The sequence below is a fragment of the Macrotis lagotis genome, chromosome 3, assembly GCF_037893015.1.
Source record: "Macrotis lagotis isolate mMagLag1 chromosome 3, bilby.v1.9.chrom.fasta, whole genome shotgun sequence".
NCBI classification, from domain to species: domain Eukaryota; kingdom Metazoa; phylum Chordata; class Mammalia; order Peramelemorphia; family Peramelidae; genus Macrotis; species Macrotis lagotis.
In genome coordinates, this window is record NC_133660.1 from 832,573 (window position 1) to 859,876 (window position 27,304).

Consider the following 27,304-nt stretch of genomic DNA (forward strand, 5'->3'; position numbering starts at 1 on the left):
AAATATAAAAAAATGAAAAAAATATAAAAGAAAGAGATTTAGCTGTACTAGATCTAAAATTAAATTGTAAGGCAGCTAATAACAAAACTATCTGGTACTGGTTAAGAAATAGAGAGGTAGATCAAAATAATGAGGATAAATTTAATAGAGTAGTAAATTATTATAGAAACTTTATATCTGACAGGTATAAATATTCAACCTCTTAGGATAAGAATTCACAATTTGTTAGAAAATATTGTTGGGAAAATGGAAAATCAGTCTGGCAAAAATTGAGTCTAGACCAGTATCTTACACAATTTACTAAGATAAGGTGAAAGTAGATTCAGGACCTAGGTAGAAAGAGATTATAAAGTATATTATAAGATACAAGGTATTATAATAAGATATAACATGGGATATATTACTTATGGCCAGCTGAAAAAATAACAAGAAATAGTACTGTGAGAAAAAGGATAACTTTGAATATATTAAAATTAAAAAAAGTTTTTGTGCAAATAAAAGCAATGGAGCTAAGATTAGAAAGAAATCATAAACTTGGTGAAAATTTTGTAGACAGTTTCTTGGATAAAGGTCTTGTTCCCAATATATAGAAAATGATGCCAAATTTATAAGAATACGAGTTATTCTCCAAATGATAAGGATAAGAGCAGGGAATTTTTCAATGAGAAATCAAAATTACCTGTAGTCATATACAATGCTCTAAATCATTATTTATTAGCGAAATGAAAATTAAGACAACTTTGAGACATCTCACACTTATCAGATTGGTAAAATGATAGAAGGGAAAAAATAGTGGAGAGGATGTGGAAAAATTGGAACACTGATACATTGTTGATGGTGTAGTGAAGTGATCTAAGTATTTTGGAAAGTAATCTGGAATTATACCTAAAGAGTGATAAAACTGTGTATAACCTTTAATCCAGCAATAAGAGTATTAGGTCTGTTTCACAAGATGATGGGGGGGGGAGGAAAAGAACCCATATGTTTTAAAATATAACAGCTCTTTTTATGATGTCAAAGAAGTAGAAATTGAGAGGATGCCCATAAATCAGGGAATGGCTAAATAAGTTGTGGTCTTTGATTGTAAGAAGATACTATTGTGCTATAAGAAAGGATGATCATGTAGATTTTAGAGAAAAAATAGAAAAACTTGCATAAAAACACTGGATTTATGTGTATATATATATATATATACACATATACATATATGTATATACATATAAATACATATACACACTAATATATATATATATATATATGCATATCTATCCATCCATCCACCCATTCATGTATCTATCTATCTACCATCTATCCATCCATCTATCTATCTGAATGAAATGGTAGCCTTCTCTAACACAGGGTGGGATGGAGACAGGGGATTAATCAAAACTTCAAATGTAAAAAAATAAATTTATTTTCAAACCAACAAAAATAAATTGAAAAACAGTATTCTTTAATTTGCACTCATAGTTCATCTGTTCTCTCTCTGAAAGTAGATAGCATCTCATTATGAGACTTTTGCAAGTGTCTTGAGTGATTTTATTGATCAGAGTAGCCTGGTCTTTCAGAGTTGATCATCGTTATGATGATTCTGTTACTATGTAAAATATTCTCACTTTGCCTCAGTTCATATAAATTTTCTCAGGTTTTTTGAAACATTCCTCCTAATTATTCCTTATAAGTATTTCAGCAAGTCATATACTGCAACTCTCAAACCATCTCTTAATTGATGGACACTCCTTCAATTTCCAATTCTTTGCCACCAGAAAAATAACTTCTATAAAATATTTGAAAATTTAAATTCGCTTCCTTTTCCTTTTACCTCTTTGAGATACAGACCTAGTAGTGGCATTTCTGGGATAAAGGATATGCACAGTTTAATAGTGCTTTGGTCAAATCCCAAATTATTCTCCACAGTGATTTACCTAGATTATAACTCCATCATTTAGTGTTCCTATTTTTCCACATCTCCTCCAACACTTGTCGTTTTTCTTTTCTGTCATCTTAGCCAACCTTGTAGGTATGAGGTGGTATCTCAGAGTTGTTTTAATTTACAATTCTCTACTTATCCATCATTTAGAGAAATTTTTGTCATATGACTACTAATAACTGGATTTCACCTAAAATATGCCTTTTCCTATTGCTTGATCATTTATCATAGAAATTTATTGTAAAATTTCCCCTTGGTTTTCTGCTTTCCTTCCAATTTGGCTGCATTGGTTTATTTAATTTCATGTAATCAAAAACAATCTATTTTACTTTATATGATCCTCTCCTCTTGTTTGGTCATGAACACTTCCCATATCCATAAAAGTGACAGATACATTTTTTATCATGCTCACCTAAACTGATTATGATATCATTCTTTATGACTAAACTATGACTAACCCATTTTGATATTATCTTCCTCTATGGTTTGAGGTGTTGGTTTGAGGTGTTTGTCTCTGCTTGATTTATACCAAACTACTTTTCAGTTTTCACAGAAGGTTTTATCAAATAGTGAGTTCTTGCCCCCTTAGATTACTTCAGTCATTAATTACTGTAAATTGTGTGCCCTATCAATTTCCAATGGTCACAACCATTTCCTTTGAGTCAATACCAGATTATTCTGATTATAATCACTTTGTAACATAGTTTGAAATTTTGTTAGGACTAGGTTGCTTTCCTTCTTACTTTTGATTGATTACCTTGATATTCTTCTGGGAAATTTTTTGTTTTTTTCCTAGCTTTGTAAAATAGTTCTTTTGTAGTTTGATTGGTATGGCATTGAATAAGTAATTTAGGTAGAACTGTCATTTTTATTTGATTGGCCTTACTTATTCATGAATAATATTTCTTCATTCTTTTATTTCTGTATTTATTTGTATGAAATGTATTTTGTATTTGTTGCCATATAAGTTCCTGGATATATCTTTGCATGTAATTTGTACTGATTTTGATATTTTATACTGTTCACAGTAATTTCATTTTTAAAAAAATAAATTATATTTTTAATTTATAGAATAAAATAAGCATTTCTAGAAAACAGAAAAAACAATGTTTATTGTAAATTGAACTTTTCTTTCCATCTCTTGCTATTGGAATGATTTTGTAATTTATAGCAATGATGTTGATTCATGTGGATTTATTTTAAACCTTGAAACTCTGCTAAAGTTGTTTCCACTCGTTTTTTAATTCACCTTCTATGGTTTTCTAATTATACAATGATACTAGAAGGCAGAGGCTGTCATTTCCTTCATTTTACCCTTGGGGAAACTGAGACAAATAGAGTTTAAGTGATTGGTTCAGGGTCATAATCTAGTGTCAGATTTGAAATCTGGTCTTTGGAACTATAGCCCCATATTCTCTAGGCCAAACTCTCTCTAAGAGGGGCAAAGAGGAGGCTGGAGCCATATAAAATGTAGATGAATAAATTTAAAAAAACATATTTTAGAGAGTGTTTTGAGGTAGGTGGCATGAAATGTAGGAATTGGGATTGGAGCTAGAATCTGTGAATCCATCTGGATAGGAAAATCCCAGATGTAAACAATGCAAGTTGGGATTTTCTCTACAATTTAAAGATTTAGAGGGCTGTTGAGATCACTGAATGATCAAATGACTTGTCTAGGGTCATACAGTCAGTATGTATCAGAAGAAGGATTTGAGCCTAGGTTCTCCTAGAAATCAATTTTCACTGCCACCGTTATTCCGTATGACACCCTTAGTGAGGGTTTAAAATATATGCAGATTCGGAAAGTTTTTGGAGGGCCAAACTTGGAGTTTGAGAGCGTGCAATTTGTAGAGTGTGCAGATTTAGATTGTGGTCTAAAGAATTATGAATATAATGACCCCACTAGAGGGAAGGGTCCAAATATGGGAGGAGGGATTAATAAAGCTAAAGAAAGGAGTCAATCAGAAGGGATGTTCTCTATAGAGGACATTGAAGCAAAGGCTGCCTCAAAATCCCTAAAGGACGGTGATCCTAATTATCCTTAAGTACCCTCATGTCTATATCTTTTACTGAATTGGACTCTGGGTCATGGGCGTTTTTTAAAAAAAGCCCTTTGGAGGATAAATTAACAGAGTCCTTTGGAAGATCAATGCAATACCGGAGCAGAAGGGACCCTACAGGCCAGGGTTGGGTGCTCGGGTTCAGCTATGTGGGCAAAGCTTAGACAAAATCTGTTTTCTCTGCCTGGCCGAGTTGCCATTTAGCTCTACCAGCTCAGCAACCCCCTCCTTCGGATTTCATCTGTATCAAACAGTCCCTGAGCTATCTCTTCCAGTGTAATAGAATATTGTGGTTGTACATTTCCACGAAGCAAATCCTGGTCTTCAATCTGATTTCAGATTTCTGTAATTCTCGCCCCCCCCCCCCGCCTTACAAAATCACGGGTAGGGGGGAGGGAGGGAAGAGAGCACAGTTTCTAAAGTAATTGGCTTCAGCTCTCCTTTCCAAACTTTGAAATGAGGAGCTTAATAATAGCTTTCTAGGTCTCCTCCCTTAGTGGCTAGGTGTCCCTGATGTTTCCATCCACCGGGCTAATTCCATTCACGAATTGGAAAAGTGGTACCTGTTGTAGTTGCAAGGTGAAAAGATCCAGATAGACTAGCTCGGTGGCCTTTGGTCTTTTTTTTTTCTCCAAAGGCCTTCCCAATTGTGTGCAATATTTCACGAGCTTGTGTTTCCCCCCTGACTCCTCCTCCCCCTCCCCTCCCCCTCCCCTCCCTTGAAGATTCCACGGGAAATGAGAGCACTATTTTGTTTCTCCCTCGGATTGCAGATAGGGGGAGGAGGCGGTTATTAGAGAGAAGCTCTCTGTCTCTCTCCCTCTCTCTTCTCCCCGCGCTTGATGGCACTGCCATCCCTCGCCCGCTCCTTCTCCTAGGTGATCCATTTCTAGGCAACGTGCAGGCTGGGCTGGGAGCCGCTGCCAGGCTCCCTTCGGTGTCGGTGTCTGTGTGTCTGCGTGCGTGTGTGCGTCTCCTGTCTCCGAGCCTGCAGCCCAGCGCCAGCTCTCCCTGCCAGGCTCCAGACCCCGCCGCTCCCGCCCGCCGGCCGGCCGGCCCATCGCCCGCTCCGCTACCTGGCGTTCCAGCCACACCGCTCGGCTCCCCCCTCCCGACGAAGAAACGGAATTTTCTCCGCATTACTATCTGCATTACCTCCAAGTTTACTGCGCCCCCCCACCCCCCACCTGGGCCGAGGGGCTTCCTTTTTCCTGCAGGAATCTCGCTGCCTCCCCTGGTCCTGGCATTGGATTTTTTTTTCCCAAGCAAGGCAAGGATTGGGCATTCTCCACGGGTTGTTTTGGCGGAGGTTGGCATTTTGGTGGTATTTTTTTTTGGCTGAGGGAGGAGGGGCGTCGAACATCCGGCAGGGGGGTAGGGGCGGGGTGGGGGCGGGGGCTGCTGGAAGTTGCCATCGGGCTAGACCTGGGCGAATTCCTCCTTGGCCCCGCCGCCCGCCGGTCCGTGCAGCCGCCCGCCCCAGAGATGGGGCTGCTTTGATGAAGCCAGCTGCCCCACAGCACTTGAGGCTGGATGCATTTCTTTAGTCAAACTGCAAACAACTCTGGGGATGCCAAAAACCCCTTGCAAGTGACACAGCTAAGCGAAGGAGCCCTTCTGCTTTTGGAATTGTCCTCATATCCCTTCGCCTTCTTCGCCAGCTGCCAAACCTGTCCTCCAACACTCGGATTTTCCTTTGCCTCTAAAGCCTCTCTAAACTCCATCGTTACCTGAAACTCTTTCGACTGTACACCTAGAAATAGAGAAATAGATTAAAAACACACACCCGTAGCCAGACATCGCAGGAGGATATGGAAGTTTTCCCCCTGCTTTTGCTTATGTCCATCTGCTGGTCTCGAACCTGGGACTCAGTGATTGCGGATTCAATCATTCACATCGGTAAGAACGGGCTCCTGCCAGTATCAGACCCTTTATCTCTCTGTTCTACTATTGCCCCCCCCCTTCTCCTTTTATTTTGTTTTTTTCCCTCCTCTCTTGCTTGAGTCCTCCCTGTTCACTGCCCCTTTGCTCCTCCATCCGCTGGTACTTGCTTTAGGATGATGATGATGATGGTGTTTAATCTGAAGCCACTCACATCTTGACTAAGAATGGGAGAGTCGTTCTTGGGGGGTTGGACGGGTACCTGCCTCCCGGGGGGTCAGGGCAGGAGGTCGGGGCCGACCACAAGAAGTTGCCTCTAGTGGCCCCGGCCCTTATTTGTCCCTTTGATGGATGGCTTTTGGACAGCGGCAGAAGGTATTGGCTGCATTTCTAAAAGGGGTGGAAAGCCTTCTTTTCGAGCGAACAGGTGGTTTGGCAACGTGAGGCGCTTCGGTGCCCCAGCTCTCTTCCCACTGTGCTTCAAGAGGCTGTTGAATTTTATCCTCAGCACCCTTCCTCCTCCTCCTCCTCCTCCTCCTCCTCCCCCACCCCGCACCCCGCGCGCGCTCGCAGGAGCTGCTCCAGCAGGGCCGGCGAGGCAGGCAGGCTGGCGGTGACCCGGCTTCTGCCCGGGCAGAGAGAAGGGGAGCGGGGGAAGCCGGGCCCCTTTGGAGCCAGGGCCGGAGAGCCCAGACTAGTCATTTGCTGCCTTTGCACACACACTCCTCCCCGCCGCCCCTCCCCCTCCCCAGTACAGTAAAGTCGGAGTCGCCGAGGAAGGAGGCGAGGAGGCAATTGGTGTGGAGCGTTCTGCCGCTGGAGACACCGGGGGCCCCACCTATTGGCACCGAGAAGGGCACTGGGACAAACTCCCCACTGCAGGCAAAGAGGCATGCCCGAGGCTTGGAGGGAGCTGCCAGGGGCCGGGCTGTTCTGATGGAGCTTTCCCGGCTTCCCTGCTCCAAACTCCGCTGCCTTTGCAGCAGCTGAGACCCGATGGCTCTTCTGCATTGCTGCAACGAGTCCCTTTCTAGCGAGAGACAAATCAAAGGGAAAAGGTGTCTCTTGGCTGCCAGGACCGTTCCCAGGCTGCAGAAGGGCCCTCCTTTAATGGCGCGATTTTTCCAGACCGCGGGGTTTTGAACTAGCTGCCCTGCTCAGGGCTCCGAGAATAGAGGCAGCTTCTTCCTCATCCACACCTCTGTACCCTCCACTGCCTCCACAACCGTACCCATGAACTCAGTCCTGAAACATGGGAACCTGCGCCCGGCGTTGGCAGCACCTGCTGTGCGCTTTCCTTGGTGGCAGACCCTATAGCTACAAGGGGCTCCCTCTTGAAACTTAAAGATTGTCTTGGAAAACATCTCCCTTAGATCTATAGCCCTCTGTGGGTTTCCTGCAAGACCAAGACCTTCTAGCCACAAGGGGATGTCCTTGAATCTTAAAAGTTGTCTTGGTAAAACGTAACATCTCTTTCCATAGCTGTAATACTCTGGTCTGTGCAAAAGACAAACCTTTATCCTAATAATTGTCTTGGTAAACGTAGCATACCTTTGCATATCCCATATCTGTATACTCTGTTCTGTACAAGACCAAACCCCATAACTACAAGGGGTGCCTTCTTTGATCTTAAAGCTTGTCTTGGTGAACATATCTACCTTTCCACATCACATATCTATAGAACTGTGTGTTTTGTGCCCAAGACCAAGACTCTGTAGCTATAAGGGGCTCCCTCTTTAATGTTAAAGATTGTCTTGGTAAACAGACCTACCTCTTTCCATATCCCATACCTATAGCAATCCGTGTGTTTTGTGCAAGGTCAAGATTTCGTAATCCCTGAGTTTGTGTGGCCAAGGTTTAAGTCCCCGATGCACTCCCAGACTCCTAGTAGTCCATGAGCAAATAGTCTTAACTTTTGAGGACATGCATTCTGGTATTCTTATACTAGCAGAGTCGTGATGTCTGATCAAAGTTCAGGAACTGTATCTTCTTTTAAAGAGACAGTGAGCCACATGTATGTATAATTTAAAACCATTATATTAAGAATGTAAAGTGATTATTAAGCTTTTGTAATTTATGTCTTATGATTTGGGTTTTGTTCAATACACTAGGCATGCTTCATAGGAAAAGACTTAAATATAAATACTCATTTGCTGTTTATCTGTGGCTTAAGTGATGAATATATTATTTGTAAACACTTAAAGAGGCATTGTGTCTTTCATTACTAGATGAATAATACTGTTCAATGCAATTTGGGCATGTGTTTGAAAATAGGAAAGGACTGCTTTCTCCTGGCACTGTGTTCACAGCTAGGGTGGCCTGGATGATTTGTTTATAACTGGCAGATCTATCAATAGTGTTTACTACATCCATGTTTCTTTAGACTGTTGCTGATTATTGGATATATTAACTAACTGAATCCTTACAAAAAAGAAAATAGGAAAGTGGCTGCTTTTTACACAATTAAACTGGACTGGAAGACAAGTAATGCATTTGACAGAGGATTAGGTTCTTTCATAGACCAATATGCATGAAACTGGCAAATTGATTGTTTCATTAGGCTGTAGAGCATTTATACTATATTGAAAAGAAATGACCTCAAAATATTTTTTTAAGTGAGAGGTCAATAAAAATCAAGGTATTCTTTCATACAACATCCAGAAACCTTGTAATTGACTCCAAAACTGAAACTTACATGTGAAAAATTTAAAGTGATACTTAGTTTATGAAAGATATGTTAACTGGCGTAAAGCTAATTGTTGCCTTTATCTTTAACCGAATCAACATTTGCTTAGAAATATATTGCTTCTTCATCCAGGAAAAGACACAAGAGGGGCAAATGTTTCACTTGGGAAAAATAAAAGAATTTTTAGAAGTAGAAGATTTTCATAAGTTCATGTGATATACCCAGACATAAAAGATCTGCAAAATGCAGTCTATTTAAAACTAGACATAGAAAGAAAGTGCTGTCAAAGGTTCTTTAAGGCTCTTTGATGATAAATTACATGATATCAAATGTGTAAGAACTTGAAGTACTTTAAGAATGGCATTGCAATCTGTAAACTAATAAATCCTGACATTCATAAACATACAAGCTTGCCACAACCGTATATTATACTATTATCAGAATGACTGAAGCTGAACTATTTGCGTTTAAGTGGAGCACGTTTATTTGATCTTTCAAATTTACAACTCTTCAATTAGACTGCTTTCCTCTTGGGCTGAGTTGTAAGATTTCCAAGGTCTGATTGTTGGTGGAATTAGGATTAATAGGGATACCTTCAGGTAATTTGAGTTATTGCCATGAATGTTCTACTGAAGCATGGTAGTCGAGATATGAATAAAAAAGTCAATCATAAAAATATTGAATTGACTCACCTCTACTGTAAGTTTCCTTGCCACAATAAAATAAAGCCAACCACCTCTTTTTGACATATCAAAACTAGGTGATTCTACATTCTACAACTACTTTGAACCTGTGCATTGATTGAGTAATTTCATCAGACCCCCATTACTTGATTGCTAAGAAGTTTCCTAATGATCTGTATGCTGGAAGAAGCACCCGAAAGTCGTGAGTGGAATGGCAATGATATTGTGCTTTATGAGGCTATTCAAAAAGTCGTCCTGATTTATGTAGCTCCAAAGCTCCCAAGTCTTTGAGATTAGCCATGCTGCCTGCTATTTTCTTCATACATCAGTCATCCCACACTCTTTACTCCCTAAACACAACAGGAGTTTGGAACATTGCTTTAATTAAGCAGGGATTAGGTGGCATTTCCAGTCAACTGCACAGTTTGTGTTTGCTTCCTATCTAATATGAAGGATATCATCTTTAACAGTTAAATATACTCTTTTTGTTTAATATTGATTCTGCATACAGATATAATAGTAGATGATCTGCTCTTGTATGCCTCTGTGCAGAGATTTTTTTCCACTATATACTTATATGATATATCCAAATGTAAATTTACCTTTGGTTGTTAAAAATCCATCATCACAAAACCACTTGTATCAGCTTGGAGGAGAAAAAGCACATTTATTCATGATTTTCTCATAAGCAAACAATATTTTCTTCTATGACTTTTCCTTAAGCCCAAGACACCCAGGAAATTCATGAAGCATTTTGAATTTTAGGATATTCACAGCAAAGCACTCAATTGGGTGTTTGAGTAAAATATATAAAATTTATCTGAGTAAAAGAAAGACAGAATTTAAGTGAGTGAAAAATCTAAAGTATCAATTTTCATTCCTTCTGTAAGGAAAAAACTATTAACAAAAATGAAATGGAATTTAAAAATACTTTTAAAAAATCCTCTTTTTTAATTATAAAAAATCAATTCCCAAAAGCTAAAAGGCACAGTCAATATGATAATAGGCCTTTTGAGGTGTAGCTTGGGGGTTCAATGGATAAAGAACTGGCCCTGGAGTCAGGAGGGCCTGAGTTCATGTCCAGCCTCAGATAGTTAATAATTACCTAGTTGTGTGACCTTGGGCGTGAGTCACTTAGCCCAATTGCCTTGCAAAAATAAAAACAAAAAACCCCAAACTCCCACCCCCCAAAGTAGGCCTTTCACTAAAATTCCTTTTTTCTTTCTATTATTTCCTTTGCTGTAGTCAGCATCATTTTATATTGTCATTTTGTCATCAGATTCTTCTTGTACTGTGCAGACATTATGACTTACGTTACTATTTGTATTTTTCTTTTTCAAAAGTAAACAAAATCATAGTGATAGTATTTGAAGTTATTAATGTCCAAAGTATTGGAAGATAGTAAGAAGTATCTCCTGATTTCATTTTTAATATTTGCTTTATTTAAATTTCATTTCCTTTACCAATAGCTACAAATATCTATGGCATAAATGATATTAGTTATTATAAAATTTTGTTGGTCATATTTGTGTCAAGTATGATAACATGATATTGATCAACCAAAATGACAACATGAATTTTTATTTTTAACATTCCACAAGTGTTCAATTATATATATATATATATATGTATATATAGATAGATAGATATATTTAGGCACTAGAGACAGAAAGACAAAAGAAAAAGTCCCTGCTCTCAAGAATCTTATGTTCTAATATACATATTTAGAAAATAGAGCTATACACACACACACACACACACACTTGCTATATAGAAAATTTATATATGTGTTCTATAAGAGTGTATGTGTAGGGGGCAGCTAAGTGGCGCAGTGGAAAGGGCACTGGGCCTGGAGTCAAGAGTACCTAAGTTCAAATCCGACCTCAGACACTTAATAATTACCTGGTTGTGTGGCCTTGGGCAAGTCACTTAACCCTATTGTGTTGCAAACAAGCAAACAAACAAACCTAAGAGTGTGTGTGTAAAATGCAAAGCAATTCCTAGCAGTAGAATATAAGATATTAATGATTATTTCCTAATTTTCCTTTAAAATGATTGTTACTGTGTAGAGATAATCATATTTGACTTGATCAATAAATTAGAATTGTTAATAACTGGAAATATATTACTATAATATTTAAACTGTGACATTAATTTTTTTACACTAAAGGCTTAATTTTCATTTATAAACCATATTACAATATTCCAAAGGGGGAGTATCTTACACACACACACACACACACACACACACACACAGACACTTCACACTTGTTATTTAATCTTTGACAGATTTCAAACTTGTATAGGTAATTTTAGACTTGGAAACTCTCTGGCCTATTAAAGATTTTTTGACCATAAATAAAATCTTCCTCACAAAATAATTTCTGGTCACCAACATTATTTTCTGAGTTCTTACCTTCTACTTACATTTGTCAATTAAATGCAACAAGTTCTAAAATCTTTTAAATCTGTACTTCTGGTGTATCCTGCTATGATAAATGATAATACAAGTATTTTCCATGTCAAAGCTAGAAAAAGAAAAGAGATTTTCTTAATCGATTCTAGGAAAGAACATAAATCTATGTAGATTAGATTTGTTAGTTTTTAACAGCATCTATTTTCATACTTATATCTAATCAAAAGAAAATACTTATAAAATATATATTAAAGCAGTTTTATGTCTTTTTAGAAATATCTGTCACAACTATGTAGTTCATGTCAATTGTATATTTTTTTTTCTTTGTAAAGCAAATACCAATTAAGAGTAAAGGAATGTACTAGTATACTCAGTATCTTTTTATTTTTTTTTTAGGTTTATGCAAGGCAAGTGGGGTTAGAGGTGCCTTGCCCAAGGCCACACAGCTAGGTAATTATTAAGTGTCTGAGACCAGATTTGAACCCAGGTACTCCTGACTCCAGGGCACCACCTAGCCACCCCTCAATATCTTCTTATATATGACGTTAGAGCAGTCAGTGTATTAGTGAGGTCACAAGGTTTCAGCTTTCTTGAAGTTTATAATTTAGTATGGAAAAAAGTGTTATGGAAACTACATGGAAAAAGAATTCAGAAATATGAACACATATAAACATAAATAATAATTCACTACATTAAATTGTGTGTATGTATCTATATATGAAGCAGATGACCTCAGAATGACCAAATTTGGTTGGGGAGTACAAATAGAATGCGCATTATAGCTTAAAAAATGATCAAAATAAATGGTTTGCTAGAAGTGGTGATAGGCCTCTGAACCCCTGCTGCTAGGGAGTTTGAGTCTGGTAGATTGCTTTGAGATCAAGAGTTCTGAACCACAGAGGTCTAAAGTCATCTGAGAGTCTAAACTAAGTCTGGCAACCCCAGTATGGTAGCTACCAAGAGTAGAAAATCATCAGGCTGCTTAAGAAAAGGCAAAAGAATCAGGTTAAACTTCTATGCTGATTAGTATTGGAATTGAACTCCCGAATAACCACTATACTTTCAGCTTGGGTAAGGTTGGGGGAGCAGGGATGATTGAGAACAATTCCACTATAGAGCAGTCAGATAAGAAATGAAATCTATTCACTGAACTCCCTCCTCAACTGGAGATTGGAGTTCAAGATTTCACCCTTCAATCAAATAGGAGTGTCAAAGTGCTAAGATCTTACAGGATGATGAGTTTATCCCAATAATATGCTTCCTGGCTGGGGTATGATGGAGAAATCAATCAGAGAAACTCCAAAGTAGTACAGCCAGGTCAGCAACATGTATACAAATAAATATGATGTATAAGAAAAATAATAAGTAAATTTTCTTTTTTAAGAGGTGAACATGTGCTGATTGCTAAAGGAATTGGAAAAAAAGTCTTGGATAGGTAGGTAGTGGAACCCGAATTAGTTCATAGCAGGAAATTAGAGAATTTTTCAAGAGTCAGTGAAGAGGGAGGACATTCCATACTTGTGGATCCCTCCATACAAAGGCAGGAGATGGACTGTCATGGTTATGGCCTTTCTTCCTTCCTCTTTTTATGTGAGATACTTTATCCCATTCGACCCCTTCCCCTCACTACGTTCCTCTTTCACTCCTTAATTTTATTTTTTTGAGACATTATTCCTTCATATTCAAATCATACCTGTGCTCTCTGTCTATATTTACTCCTTATATCTGCCCTAATAATGAGAAAGTATTTATGAGTTACAAGTACCATCTTCCCAAGTAGAAATGCAAACACTGTAACCATATTAAGTCCCTTATGATTTCCTTTTCCTCCTTAATGTTTTATGTTTCTCTTGAGTTTTATATTTGCAAATCAGATTTTCTATTTAGCTCTGTTTTTTTTTTCTTTTTAATCAAGAATGCTTGAAAGTCCTTCATTTCATTGAATGGACATTTCTCCCCTAAAGAACTATACTGAGTTTTGCTGGATTGGTTATTCTTGTTTATAATCCTAGCTTCTTTACCCTCTGGAATATCATGTTCTAAGCTTTCTGATTTTTTTTTTAACATAAGGGATCTTTTGCTATTATGCTTGTGACTCCATGATTGAATTATTTCTTTCTGACTACTTGAAGTATTTTCTCCTTGTCTTGGGAGCTCCAAAATTTGGCTATAATATTTCTGGGAGGTTTCATTTTTTGGTATCTTGTGTAGGAAATGATTGGTGGATTCTTTCAGTTTCTATTTTACTCTCTGATTCTAGAATATCAGGGTAGTTTTTTTCTTGATAATTTCTTGCACGATGATGTATAGGGTCCTTTTTTTGGGGGTATCATGGCTTTCAGGTAGTGTAATAAATTTTTAAAAATCTCTCTTAAATCTGTTTCCCAGATCGATTGTTTTTCCATTGAGTTTTTTCACATTGTTTTCTATTTTTTTTCTTTTTTACAGATTTTTTCTTGATTTCTCACAAAGTCATTAGCTTTCATCAGCTAAATTCTAATTTTTTAAGGAATTATTTACTTCAGTTATCATTTATACTTTCTTTTCCCATTTGACCAATTCTACTTTTTTAAGAACCATTTTCCCTTTCCCCTTTTCCCCCTCATTTTCTATTTGGCCAATTCTGCTTTTTGAGACATACTTCTCATTGACTTTTTGTACCTGTTTTCCTATTTGGCCTATCTCATTTAGCCAGCTAGGTGGCACAAGAGCATCTGCTGGAGTCAGGAGGATCTGAACTCAAATCCAGTCTCAAGATACTTGATAATTACTAGCTTTGTGACCTTGGGCAAGTCACTTAATCCTATTGCCTTGCCAAAAAGCAAAGCAACGCAAGATGTTATTTGCTTTAGTATTTGTGTGTATATCTTCTTTACCAAACTGTTGATTTATTTTTTATGATTTTATGAGTTTATGCATCACTGTCATCTCTCAATTTTTCCTCTACTGATCCTACTTGACTTGATTTTTAAAATTCTTTTTTAAGCTCTTTCATGGTTTCAGACCAATTCCTATTTTTCTTACAGGTTTTGGATGTAGAAACTTTGACTTTGTTATCTTCTTCAAAGTGTTTATTTTGATATCCCTTTTCATCAAATTAACTTTTTTTGGTGCAAAATTCTTTTTCTGTTGTTTGCTGATTTTTAACTTTTTATTAAAGTGTTGTCCTAAGCTTCAGGGGTTTTGTACAAAGTTTTTCAGAGATACTTCTAGGGATCTATAAGTTTTCACTTTTTCCAAGGTAGTATGTTCTAAGGAGAGGTATGTTCGCTACTCTACTGGCCTGTGTTCCATTCTGTGTTCCACTCTTTTCAGCCCTGGAAATCTGAAGTGGGTTTCTGCTCCACTGCAATGGAAAGCTCTGATGTACTAGTGCTCCTCCTTATCCAGGAAGGTGACTCAGATCTGACTATAAACAAAGTAATAGAGTTCTGCTTCAGTGATAGCAAAGAGACCTCTATAGTCTCCTCTCCAACAGTCATTTATCCCTCTAATCATCTGTGCGCCAAGAACTCCAAGAACAGCTGCTTCAGTGACTCCCAAGATCTGTTTTGGTTTGTTCCAGGAGGGTCTATGCTGACAGGTCCTACTCTGGACTGTGCTCCGCTCTGACCCACTTGTGACGGACTTTGCTTGCTTACCCAAGTAGTCATTGGTTGGAAAAGTATTTGACCCTATCCTTTTATGGGTTTTGTTGCTCCAAGATTTGTTTTATGTTATTATTTAAAGGTGTTCAGGGGACTTTGGGTGAAAGCTCAGATGAGATGCTCCCTTTTCTCTGCCATTTTGTCTCTGTCCTCTTCTTTCAGATTATCTTTCTTAACATTGCACTTAGTAACATTTACTGTTTGGAGTTGGAAGGCTATGTAACACTTATTTGAATTTTGTTAAGATTTCAGTCAATCAAAACAACCAAGTATACTCAAATTTAGCCACATCTCCCCAACTTTTACTTACAAAGCTGATATTTAAAAAAAATCAAAGGAAATTATAGTTATATGAAAATAATAAGAATTACTCCTAGAGTTATTCAATCAAATATAAAAAATTTGATGTACTTTCATTTTATGATACTTTTCAATCATAGAATTTAAGTAAGAAAGATACTTTAAACATTATCCAATCAATCCTATTATCCTCCTCTTCACCTTTTAAAGATAAGTAGTTGGACTGGGGGCAGAAGCCAATGAATGTACTCTTTGGGATCAAAGATCTGTGCTTCATAATATATTATATTGTCACACAACCTTATTGAGAAACACAATTGAAAATATCAAGTTTATAAGCAAATTCTTTGGTATTTTCCTTATTGCTATTATTCTAATTGATACAATCTATAATTCTTCTATTATTTATGCAACCTATAAATACATAAGGACAACAGACATGATTGTAAAATACAAAGCATATTATTTATAAGGTTCAACTTTGTTATTTGTACATTGGTGGGTGGTAATATAGTTGTAATTTTTTTTATTGGAGCTGAGATTTCACTGGTATAGGAAACCGCTATTGAGAAAGTTCCTTCTACAAATTCAGACTAACAACTACTATTCTAGCATTTATAGTCTTAGAGAATTGCCTTTGAGGGATCCAGATATAATCCCCTTGCTTCAGGTAGACTTGTGACTGTTCCCCAAAGGACAACTCTATGATCGCCTGTATTCTGCCTGCAATGTAGGGAGAAATGATCACATAGAGGATATTGCCTAAGTATACCTATATCTTGCCTTAGGAAAACAAAGAGATAAGCACTATTTCTTAATGACTAATTAATTGCCTTTAAAAATTATATTTCTTCCTGAATACAACAGATTAGGAATGGCTACCTGCTTTGCAAAAGGCTTCCATACATATTTCCTTTAAGTGAAGAAGTTTTGTTTGTGTGACTTAATTTCCAGCAATTTAGCTTGCAGGGGCAGCTAGGTGATATAATAAACCTGGAGTCAGGAAGATCTGAGTTCAAATCCTGCCTAAGAGATTTACTAGCTGTGTGATCCTCAGCAAGTTATTTAATTCCTCTATGCCTGAGTTCCTCATCTATAAAATGGGGACACGCTGGAGATGACAATGGCAAACAATTGCAGTATCATTACCAAGAAAACCCCATGGATTTTGTCCATGGGGTTGTATAGAGTCCAATACTGCTGAATGACTGAGCTGTAGATCATTTTTCATGACTGCTTTTATTATGTAAAATAAGACATGCCCCATACAGAATAGGAACAGAAGAGATTTTTTTTTAGAATTAGCTAATAAAACCTTATAAAATTATTAAAGCTTCATTTACTTTTATTGATATTTCTTTTCTTATTTGTACTACAGACCAATGGAATATATTTAGTTATAACTGAAGGTGCCTTTAGTAATCTGACTTTCCAATCCCCAATGTCCCCCACCCCACGAAAATAAGTCAATCTCTCTTCATTGACCGTCCAATGAAACATACATGGAGGGTATGTATTACATTCATATGCAGTTATTTTATATCTATTCATCTGTATAGTAATATATATATATACATGCATATAACATGCTTATATATATAGTAATATATATACATATACATACATACATGCATGTTTATGCCTACACTTAAGCATAAATGTAGGAAAATTTAGCATCTATTTTTGGGAAGCAGGAAAACATCTGATCATTAATATATTTGCCTTAAATAGCGAAAAGTTGAAAAATGACTAGACTCAGCATTACCAAAATATTATGGTACACAGGAATTGAATTGGTGATTGTCTCTTTTTTTTCCACTTAATGGATAGCAGATTTCCTGAGGTGGAGTTGGGCAGAAAGCATCATCTCTCCTGTTCTAAGGACAGGCTGATTTTTCTTGATGACAATATAATAGCTATCACCAGATAAGGAATGAATTTATGACAGGGGAATTTGGGGTAACTGCCCAGTTAACTTCAAAATTCTGAACTGTTTGCTAGTTATGGTCTTGACTGGAAATTAAAGGAAACTATTCTGTTTGTCTTCTTTGGGTACAGTGTCAGATTACCAGGGACTTTGTGAGCCGATTTACTGTTAATAGCTCTTCAGATTGAAATATGTTTCATAGATGGACATAGAAGAGATGATATTCCTATTACCTGCCTGTATAGTTCATGGTTATTTGTGACCTTTTAATCAGTGTAGTACTTTCATAACCATTAAGAACTATGGAATTACATCCTCTTGTAACTGTAAGTTTTATCATTAAATAACTAAATTTGGCTATACATAACGAAACTCTAGGCATAACTCCTAGGTAGCAACTTCAAATTTTAGGGTATCCAGCAGGGATTGCATATTTCTTAAAAATTCACATCAAAGGCCCTCTTCTAACTTTCATTCTTTAGTATTCTTTTTTCCCCTTATAGGTTCTTTTTTTTTTTTTTTAAGGTTTTTGCAATGCAGTGGGGTTAAGCAGCTTGCCCAAGGCCACACAGCTAGGTGATTAGAAAGTGTCTGAGGTCGGATTTGAACTCAGGTCCTCCTGACTCCAGGGCTGGTGCTCTATCCACTGCACCACCTAGCCACCCCCCCATAGGTTCTTCATGGACCACCTCCTACAGGAAGTTTTCACTGATCCCTCTGGTTCTTCCTAGGAGTTCCATGAATTTTTAAATATGTATTGTTTAAAATTGTATGCATTTTATTCATTTAAAGACATTCTTAGAAAGACATAAATTTGCCAAAAGGTCAATGACCAAAAAAAGGTTAAAATACCTTCTATAGTTACTAGTATTCTTCCTTTTAATTTGTTTTCCTCTTTAAATTATTTGCCCTGATTGCCTCCCATCTTAGGGCCATCTCTAATCATCCTGATTTTTAATCTGACCACAGGACCCAGATGGATCTGGAGATGAAAATGAGGTTGGTGGCTTAGCACAGCACCCCCTCACTTAAATCCAACTCACTTGCTTGTCATGACATTACTTCCTTGATGTCATGGTCTTCTTCGAGAATGAAGAAGAAAAATCATCATCATCATATTTATCTTGTTAAACATGATTACTCTGGATAAAGTCAGACAGTCAATCGAAAAATTGAAAAAATATTTAAGTGCCTACTAAATGGGGGTAAATGTTGAAAATACAAAGAAATGAAAAAGGTTATTTTTGAGTAATACACAATCTAGTAGTTTAATAGCACTAAAACTATGTACAAAGAAGCTGCTAAAATTTAAATTTCTTGAAGACAGTACCTTTCTGTTTTACAGATAATGAAACCAAAGCCCACAGAAGTGCATTATTTTACACAAAATCACAGACTGTGACAGAGATGAACTTTGAACCCAAAATTAGTCCAAATTTATTACATGCTTGTTGAAAGGAATTGAAAGTCATGCACACTCTTAGAGGAAACCTTTGCTGATTATGCCAGGATTATGGTCACTTCCTCCCCCCTAAAATTTATATTTACTTCTCGGTGTAAACATTGTATCCCGCTCAGAAGAGAATGCAAGCTCCTTTAAAACATGTACTGTTTTTCATTTTGTCTTTGTATTTAAGAGTGGCACTCTGAACCCTGAACAAAGTAAAGGCTAAGTAAATAATTTTTGAATTGAATTGACTTCACTTGATTCTAAAGTGCACAGGGATAAGGTGCTATGTCAGATTTCTATATTATGGTTTTAATAAGTGCTACAACCAATTACCTTCACCTCTTCTCCATTCTCCTTAACCATTTTCCTGACAGCTAACCTTCTGAAGGATTAGGAGTAATCCTATATTTAACTAGAAAGATATTAAAATGAATTAATTGTTTAAAAGATTTCACAAAGATGATTGAAACCAGAAAGTTCCCTGCACTCTCCAGTTTCCCTTAGAAACAGCATTAAATCAAGTCTCTGGATTCTGGAGTGACAGAACCCACAAAATGAGGGAAAGGTAGTGCCCCAGGAGAAGAGCTCGGCTTTAAAAAAGGAGCAAAATCCTGAAAAGAACCCTGACCATAGAAAGCTATTATGAAAAGATCAAAACACACATTCAGAAGAAGACAATAATGCCAAAATACCTAAATGTGAAGACTCAAAAGGGAATATGAATTGATATCAAGTCCCAAAAGTCCTCTTGGAAGAATGCAAAAAGGTTTTTAAAAATTAAGAGAGTTAGAAGAACTGGGAAAGAAATGGTAGTTATGCAGGAGAATTATGAAAAAAGAATCGTGTGGAAAAGGAAGCACAAAAATTGATTGAAGAAAACAACTCTTTAAAAATAGAATCGACAAAAAAAATCCATTGAAGAAAACATATCTTTGGAAAGTAGAATGGGCAGGGGCTGCTAGGTGGTGTAGTGGATAGAGCACCAGCCCTGGAGTCAGGAGTACCTGAGTTCAAATCCAGTCTCAGACATTTAATAATTACCTAGCTGTGTGGCCTTGGTCAAGCCACTTAACCCCATTTCCTGGCAAAAAACCTGAAAAAAAATTTAAAAAAAAGTAGAATGGGCCCAATGGACAATGAGGTACAACAGCTAACTGAAGAAAAAAATCCTTAAAAAGGAGAATTGGGCAAGTGAATCCAAATGACTATGGGAACATAAAAAATCAAAAGAATAAAAATAAAAGAAAATTTGAAATATTTCATTGGGGAAAAAACTGACCTAGATAATAGATTCAGTGGAGTTAATTGAGCAATTATTGATCTACATGAATGGTTCATACAGAGCCTGGAGAGCATCTTTTAGGAAATTACCAAGGACAATTGTCCTAGAACCAGAGGGCAAAATAGATATTGAAAGAATTCACAGATCATCTCCTGAAAGAGATTCCAAAATGTAAACACCAAAGGAGTTTGTAGCCAAATTCCAGAATTATCAGATTAAGGAGAAAGCTTGCAGATAGTAAAAAAGAAACATTAAAGGAGTCAATAATAATAATAATAATAATAATAATGGAAACATTAAAGGAGTCTATAATAATAATAGTAATAATAATAATAATAACTCCACATTAAAGAATTCGAGGGCTTGAAATAAGATATTCCAGAAGGCAAAAGAGCTTGTATTACAAACAAAAATCAACGCCTGAGCAAAATTGAGCATAATCTTTCAGGGATAAAGAAGGAAATTCAATGAAATAGGGGGACTTTCCAACTTAAATGATGAAAAATATCAGAGCTGAACAGAAAATTTGATTGTCAAATACAAGACTCAAGAGAAGCATAAAAAGTTAAACAGAAGAAAAAATGTTATTCAATTAAGATTAAACTGTTTACAACCCTATACAGGAAGATGATACTTGTAGTTGTTGAGAACTATATGTCCATTATGGCAATTAATAGTATACATAGTTAGAGAGTGGGGATACAAGTTGATTTTTATTTCATAAAATTATAAAAAATGAAGGGGTTAAAAGCGGATTACACTGGAAGATGAGGAAAGGAACCAAAACAGGGTAAATTATATCACAAAGAAGAGGTACAAAGGATCTATTGTTGTAGAGGGAAAGAAGTGAGGGGATGAAATTGTTTGAACCTTGCTCTTTTTGGATTTGGTTCAAAGAATATATAAATACATGCTTAGCTGTGTATAGAAATTTATCTTACCTTATATGAAAGTAGCAGGGGGAAAGGAAAAGAAAAGGGAAGGAACGGGGCTGATAGAAAGGATGACAGATTGAGAGATGTGGTGGTTAAAAAGCAAAACACTGCTAAAGAGGGATAGAGTGAAAGAAGAAAGAAAAGTTTAAATGAGGAAAAATGGGATGGAGGGAAATATAGCTAGTAATCCTAACTTTGAATGTGTATGAGATGTACGCTCCATAAAATGTAACTGGATAGCAGAGTGAATATTCATAAGAAACACATATGAAGCAGAGAAATACACATAGAGTAAATGTAAAAGACTGGAGTAGAATATATTACACTTCAGTTGAAGTGAGGAAAAGAAAAGCAAAGATAGTAATCCTGTTTTCAGACACCAGAAAGCAAAAAAAAAAAAATCTTATTACAAGAGATAAGAAAGAAATGTGTGTCTTCTAGTTGACTAGAGTTGTATGACATTTGTGGAGATTATTAAAATGACTATATATTAACAAAATTATTTCTCTGTCTTGAGGCTGTAATTTTTCACTATTAAAATTTTTGTCCCTAGAACTCTTAAGATTCAGAATAGATGGAAATCTATAGCATTTACCCTTGTGACCATTTCCTATAGCAATGAAACCAAAGAACCAATGATCTTTTAGATTATTTAGGTTAGTTGTAAACTGAACAAAAAAAAACACAAAGAGAAGTAGAAATCTAGAGGTAATATATGCCAAATTTGAGCCAATTATTTCTCTCTCTATCCCAGTTTAAAAAATTAACTCATTAACAAATAAACAAATTGGTTGCTTTGAGCTTTTTCTATTTTTCTTCTCTACTCTCCAGTGGAGATACTAATTAACGATGAAATAACTAGGAGCAAAGAAGCAGACACAAAGAGTATAGAAATCCATAAACAAAATAAGCAGGCCCTTAATGGTTAGAAGCACATACTTGTTGCTTAAGAGTTTTATAATCTGCTACTTTTTCCCTGAATTCTACCTATAGTCAGGATAGGAAGCTTTCAAGACTAGTGGTAGGGAAGAGATACCTTGCAAGATATTAGATGCAGTTAAAAATACCGTTATTTAGAAAGGGCTGTCAATAAGAGTGATCCAGTATCTTTGTAAATAATTCACCCCATTGTTTATAGTGGAAAGTTTCTTTTTTTAAGCATATAAAGAAAATGACTCGTTAACAGATTTAAATTTAAAATTAAATTCAAAATCACATTAGAATGTATAACATAGTTAAGCATCTACATATCAAGAAAAACATTGTTCTTTAGTTGTTTCAATTTTGTCTGATTCTTTGTGATGCATTTTGGGATTTTCTAGGTAAAGATGCTGGAGTGGTTTGCCATTTCCTTCTCCAGCCCATTTTACAGATAAGAACTAAGGTAAACAGGGTTAAATGATTTGCTCAGGGTTACATAACTGGTAGATATCTGAGGCAGGATTTGAACTCATGAGGATGGGTCTTCCTGATTTCAAATACAGTATTCTATTCATTGTATCTCCTACTTGTACCAAAGATGCCACGTAGCACTCTTCTTCCACCAAAAAAAAAATCTTTCTTGGGGCCGTACTTCTTTTCTCTTGGGTTGTAATTTTCTAATTAGTCACTTCTCAATCTCACTTTTCTTTTGTGAGTGTTGTTTCCTTTCAAACCATATCACAAATGATGGGGGTGCCCAACTACATAGAGGCCAGCTTCCCATACTATTATTGATTTATTGTAGTGACCAGAAAAAAATCTAACAAGTTATCAAATGTAATCTCTTTGATCTGGAAAATTGTTAAAAATAAAAAACTCCTCTTTGGTCATAAGTCCCCATGTAGAATTTTTGCTTTAGTAAATACTACAGTTTTAAATATTTAACTCCTCTTTTGTCATTCTCAGATAATACCACCTCACCTCAACACAGAATTCACATAATAATACACAATTTATCAATTATGTTTATCAGTAACTTTATCACCATTGCTGGTTTAATAATAATATCTTTCTTTGTATTCCCAGTACTTATAATAGTATCAGGCACAGCTTAGATTTTTAATGAATAATAGTTGATTGACTAATTGTCTGATTTGAAATATTCAAGGATAGACTTTTCTCAAATCCCAAGAAAATCATCTGATTTATTAGATATTTGGATAGTAAAAAAGAGGAGCCACTATTAGGCTAATATCATGAATATTCATAATTAGAAAGACTAACAATGAAAATAAGGAATTAGAAAAGAAAGATTGAGAAATGATATAAGATGCATTTTAGATATTGAAATTTAAATGCAACTTTTAAATAAATTCATTTAATAGATATTTGGGGAATTTAAATCTTGAACCTTAAGAGAGGCCTTCGTAATAAAAATCTGAGAGTTAAAATCACTGATTTGAGCTTGACACGGTCTAAAGTACCAAATAATGCTGAGGCATCAAAGAGAACAAGACCTAAGGTAAAACAACAAAATGAAAATATTAGATTTAACACTGTGGCCTTGAAGACAACAGTATTAGAATTTTAGAGAAGGTGGCCAGACTGCAAGAAGTTTAGGAATGAGTGAGTAATGAGGAAATGGAGGTAGTAGTAGCCCTTCAATAATTTTTTGTTTTTAAAGTCTTGCAAATTTTTATTGTGATATTGCTTGAAATATGTCCAATTTTCCTAAAGCTAGATTTAATTGATCCTTAGTTTTATGACAGATGAAGAATTTTTAAAAGTTAATAAAATGTTATTTTCATATTTTGTATCAAAATAAAACAAGTCCTCAACTTTTCATTAGAAAATACAATGCCAATGCAATGCCAGAAACATTTTGTTTGCTTTTCTAGTATTTTTTCTGCTAACTTTATTGTCATTGATAACTTTTCTTTTTATATTACTTTTATTTCCGTCTGAAGGCAACCGTTCTCCCCATTCCAGACAACTATCTCTTATAATAAAGAGTAAAGTAGAATTAAGCAAACACAATCAACAAACGAACCAAATCAGACATTATATATGCAGTATTCCACCACCTTTGCAATGAAAAGGTGATTTCTCAAATCTCTGTTTTTTTTTTTTTTTGGACCAAGCTTCATCCTAACAATTTCACAGTATTCAATTTTGATTTTTGTATTTTTTCCATTTTCATTGGTATAAATTATTTTATAAGTTATTTACTTGGCATGCTTTGCATCAGTTTATGCACTTCGTCAAATGCTTTTTTGAATTCTTTATATTCATTGTTACTTATAATGCAATGATATTTAGTCTTTTATACCATAGTTTACTTCAATATTTCCATGTCAATGGAAACCTATTTTGTTTTGCTATTAAAGCATTGCTATAAGTACATTAGTGTAATGAGAACTTTCTTTTTATCATTAACCTCCTTTGAACACATACCAAATTGTAATATCTCTGGCTTAAAAACTGTGAACATATTACTTATAATTAATGGATGAATTAAATAGAAATGTTAGTGTACTTCCCCCCAAAACCTTTCAGCAATGATTACACCCACCTTTTGTCTTTGCTAATTTGCTGATTGTGTGGATGGAGTGATATTTTGAATTTTCCATCTTTTATTTTAAGTGATTTTCTTTGCAAGGCAATGGGGTTAAGTGAATTGCCCAAGGTCACACAGCTAGGTAATTATTGTCTGAAACCAGATTGGAATTCAGGTACTCCTGACTCCAGGGCTGGCACTTTATACATTGTGCCACCTATAATGACCTTTTTAAATTTTCATACATTTGTTAATTGTAAAGAATTTGCTTGCACTGTTAAGAGAATTTTCACCAGTTTTTCATATAGTATTGTAGTAGAGTCAGGAATTCCTGAGTTCAAATCTGGCTTGAGACACTTGCTAATTGTGTGACTTTAACCTCTTTGCCTCAGATTCCATTACTGTAAAACGGGGATAACATATCCTAAGGTTAGTGGGAGGATCAGATGACATATTTTTTGCAAAGTGTCTGGCTTATAATAGGTACATAGAAATATTGATTCTTTTCATTTCCTTCAAAATAACTCATTTGAACCTATAACAGTAGAATGTGACTTAGAGTTTGCAAAGATTGTGTCAATTTAAATATATAGTTGGAACCTAAACTAGGGTCATCCTAACTCTGAGGCTTGTCTTCTAACCAGTATGCTACAATTCTCATCTTTTATCCTTTTGGAAAGGAGATAGACCTGTACCTGTGATTTCTTTGGTCTCTGGATTTATTAGGGAAAATCAACTAGCAAAACTTGCTCTATCTGTGCAAATCACCACTTTTTATCTTAGTGGATTACCAGAAGCAGTGAGAATTGAAGAACCCAAGGTCTATGTCTGAAGAAGGACCTAATTTATGACTTCCTTTATTGAAGGCCAGTTCTCTAGCCACTACCTCACTACCTTCTTCTTTGTCATTCTTTCTTTACCATGGGTTTAATATAGAAATTTATCTAGTTATCCTAGGTTTCCTTAATCTAGTTTTCTTTCCTCCAGGGACAAGACTGGTTTGCCATTTGACCAATCTTACATGTTGTCATGAATTTTTCTTGTGTTAAACTTAAGTTTCTACACTTAAAAGCTACTGTTAATTTTTTAAACATTAATAGCTAGTAGGTGTCAGATACTGGATTTGAACTCCCATCCTACGGATTCCAAGACCAGTGCTCTATATACTATAGCACCTAGTTGCTTGAATAAGATTATAAGGCAATATGGATAACCCAGAAAATATTGGCAAAAGCCTCTGTTTCTCATGTTATTGTTGTATTTTTCATAAGCATCTTGATCAGAAGTTGTGGTATATTTTTCATAGGGAAGAATAATGTTCTGTGTAGACCTAATTAGTTCTTACTTAACTTGATAGCAGACTTAAGTGGGACAGCAATTCTCTCTCTCTCTCTCTCTCTCTCTCTCTCTCTCTCTCCCTCTGTGTGTGTGTATATATATGTATATATATATATATATATATATATATATATATATATATTGAATAGATAACAACTTCAGTGAAAGCAATTTTATTGCCCTATAATGGAAGAAGCGGTTCAGTATAATCAATATTCAATTTAGAGGCAGGTTGAGAATGATATGGAATCATGTTACACTGATCTTGCAAAAGTGGATGTTCTAATTGACACTTGGAGAACCGTAGAGCAGAACTCCCTATATTATTCTTGGTTAAGATGATCATTTGACACCACAGTGACTCTATAGTATCCCGATTCCAATATCAATATTCATGATGGATCCAATACTTAATCTCTGGTCCTTGCTGTTCTAAGATCATTCAGTGCCTAAAAGTCTATAAGATGCATCTGATGGCACTCCCTTAACATTTTCCATAAACACTGATAAGTGAGTAGCAAGAGACATCAGCAAATTTCCACATTATTTCTGACTCCAAAGTGGAGGGCTTTTAATCAATTCTGTTCTCTCCAATCTCCATGCTATAGACCCATAATCAGTGTAAATAAAACTCTTGTCTGCTCTGCCCTTTAAGGCTCTCAAGCACTATCAATACACTAATTGATTGATCCATTGAGGTGTTTTGCCAGGACCCTCATTCTGTAGGATATCCTCATTATTAGATTAATAACAGCCAAGGTCCTGTTGTGTGTACATTATTCCCAGTAGCCAGAATCATCATCAAAGAAAACAAAGTACCATTTAAGGTCTAAATCATTATATCTTGGACACAGTTGGATTTTTGGGGAGATGAATGTTTGGAAAGAGACCTAAAGCTGGAAACACTTGAGAGTCCCTGGGAAACATTAATAAATATTACTAAATAAACATAAAACAAATTGGCCATATAGTTTGCTTTAAACAGTTAAAATCTTTACCATTTTGTTTGAGGAACCATTTTGCATGAGTTATAAATCATAAAGGATACCTCTAGACCAAAGGTTAAAGTATGATTCTGCATCATCCATTTCATATCATTAAGGATCTAAACAATATTCAAACAACTATTTTTCATTGGGATATGAGTGTTAGGCAGCTAGGTTGCACAGTGCTGGAGGAAGGAAGGTTCCTCTTCAAATTTGGCCTCAAATGTACTAGCTATGTGAGCCTGAATAAGTTGTTTATCCCTTTTTGCCTGAGTTTCCTCCTCTCTAAAATGAGCTGAAGATAG

The 27,304-nt window shown here is 36.0% G+C and overlaps 1 protein-coding gene across 2 annotated transcripts in view; it reads left to right on the forward strand.

Annotated features, from left to right (window-relative positions):
• Positions 1 to 5,414: 5,414 nt before the first annotated feature.
• GRID2 (glutamate ionotropic receptor delta type subunit 2) overlaps positions 5,415 to 27,304 on the forward strand; it is a 1,800,826-nt gene continuing 1,778,936 nt past the window's right edge. For both annotated transcript variants that reach the window (XM_074228050.1, XM_074228051.1), the window contains exon 1: positions 5,415 to 5,889. In XM_074228050.1, the coding sequence (XP_074084151.1) occupies positions 5,802 to 5,889 (88 nt within the window). In that variant the 5' untranslated portion in view covers positions 5,415 to 5,801. The remainder of the gene's footprint in view (positions 5,890 to 27,304) is intronic.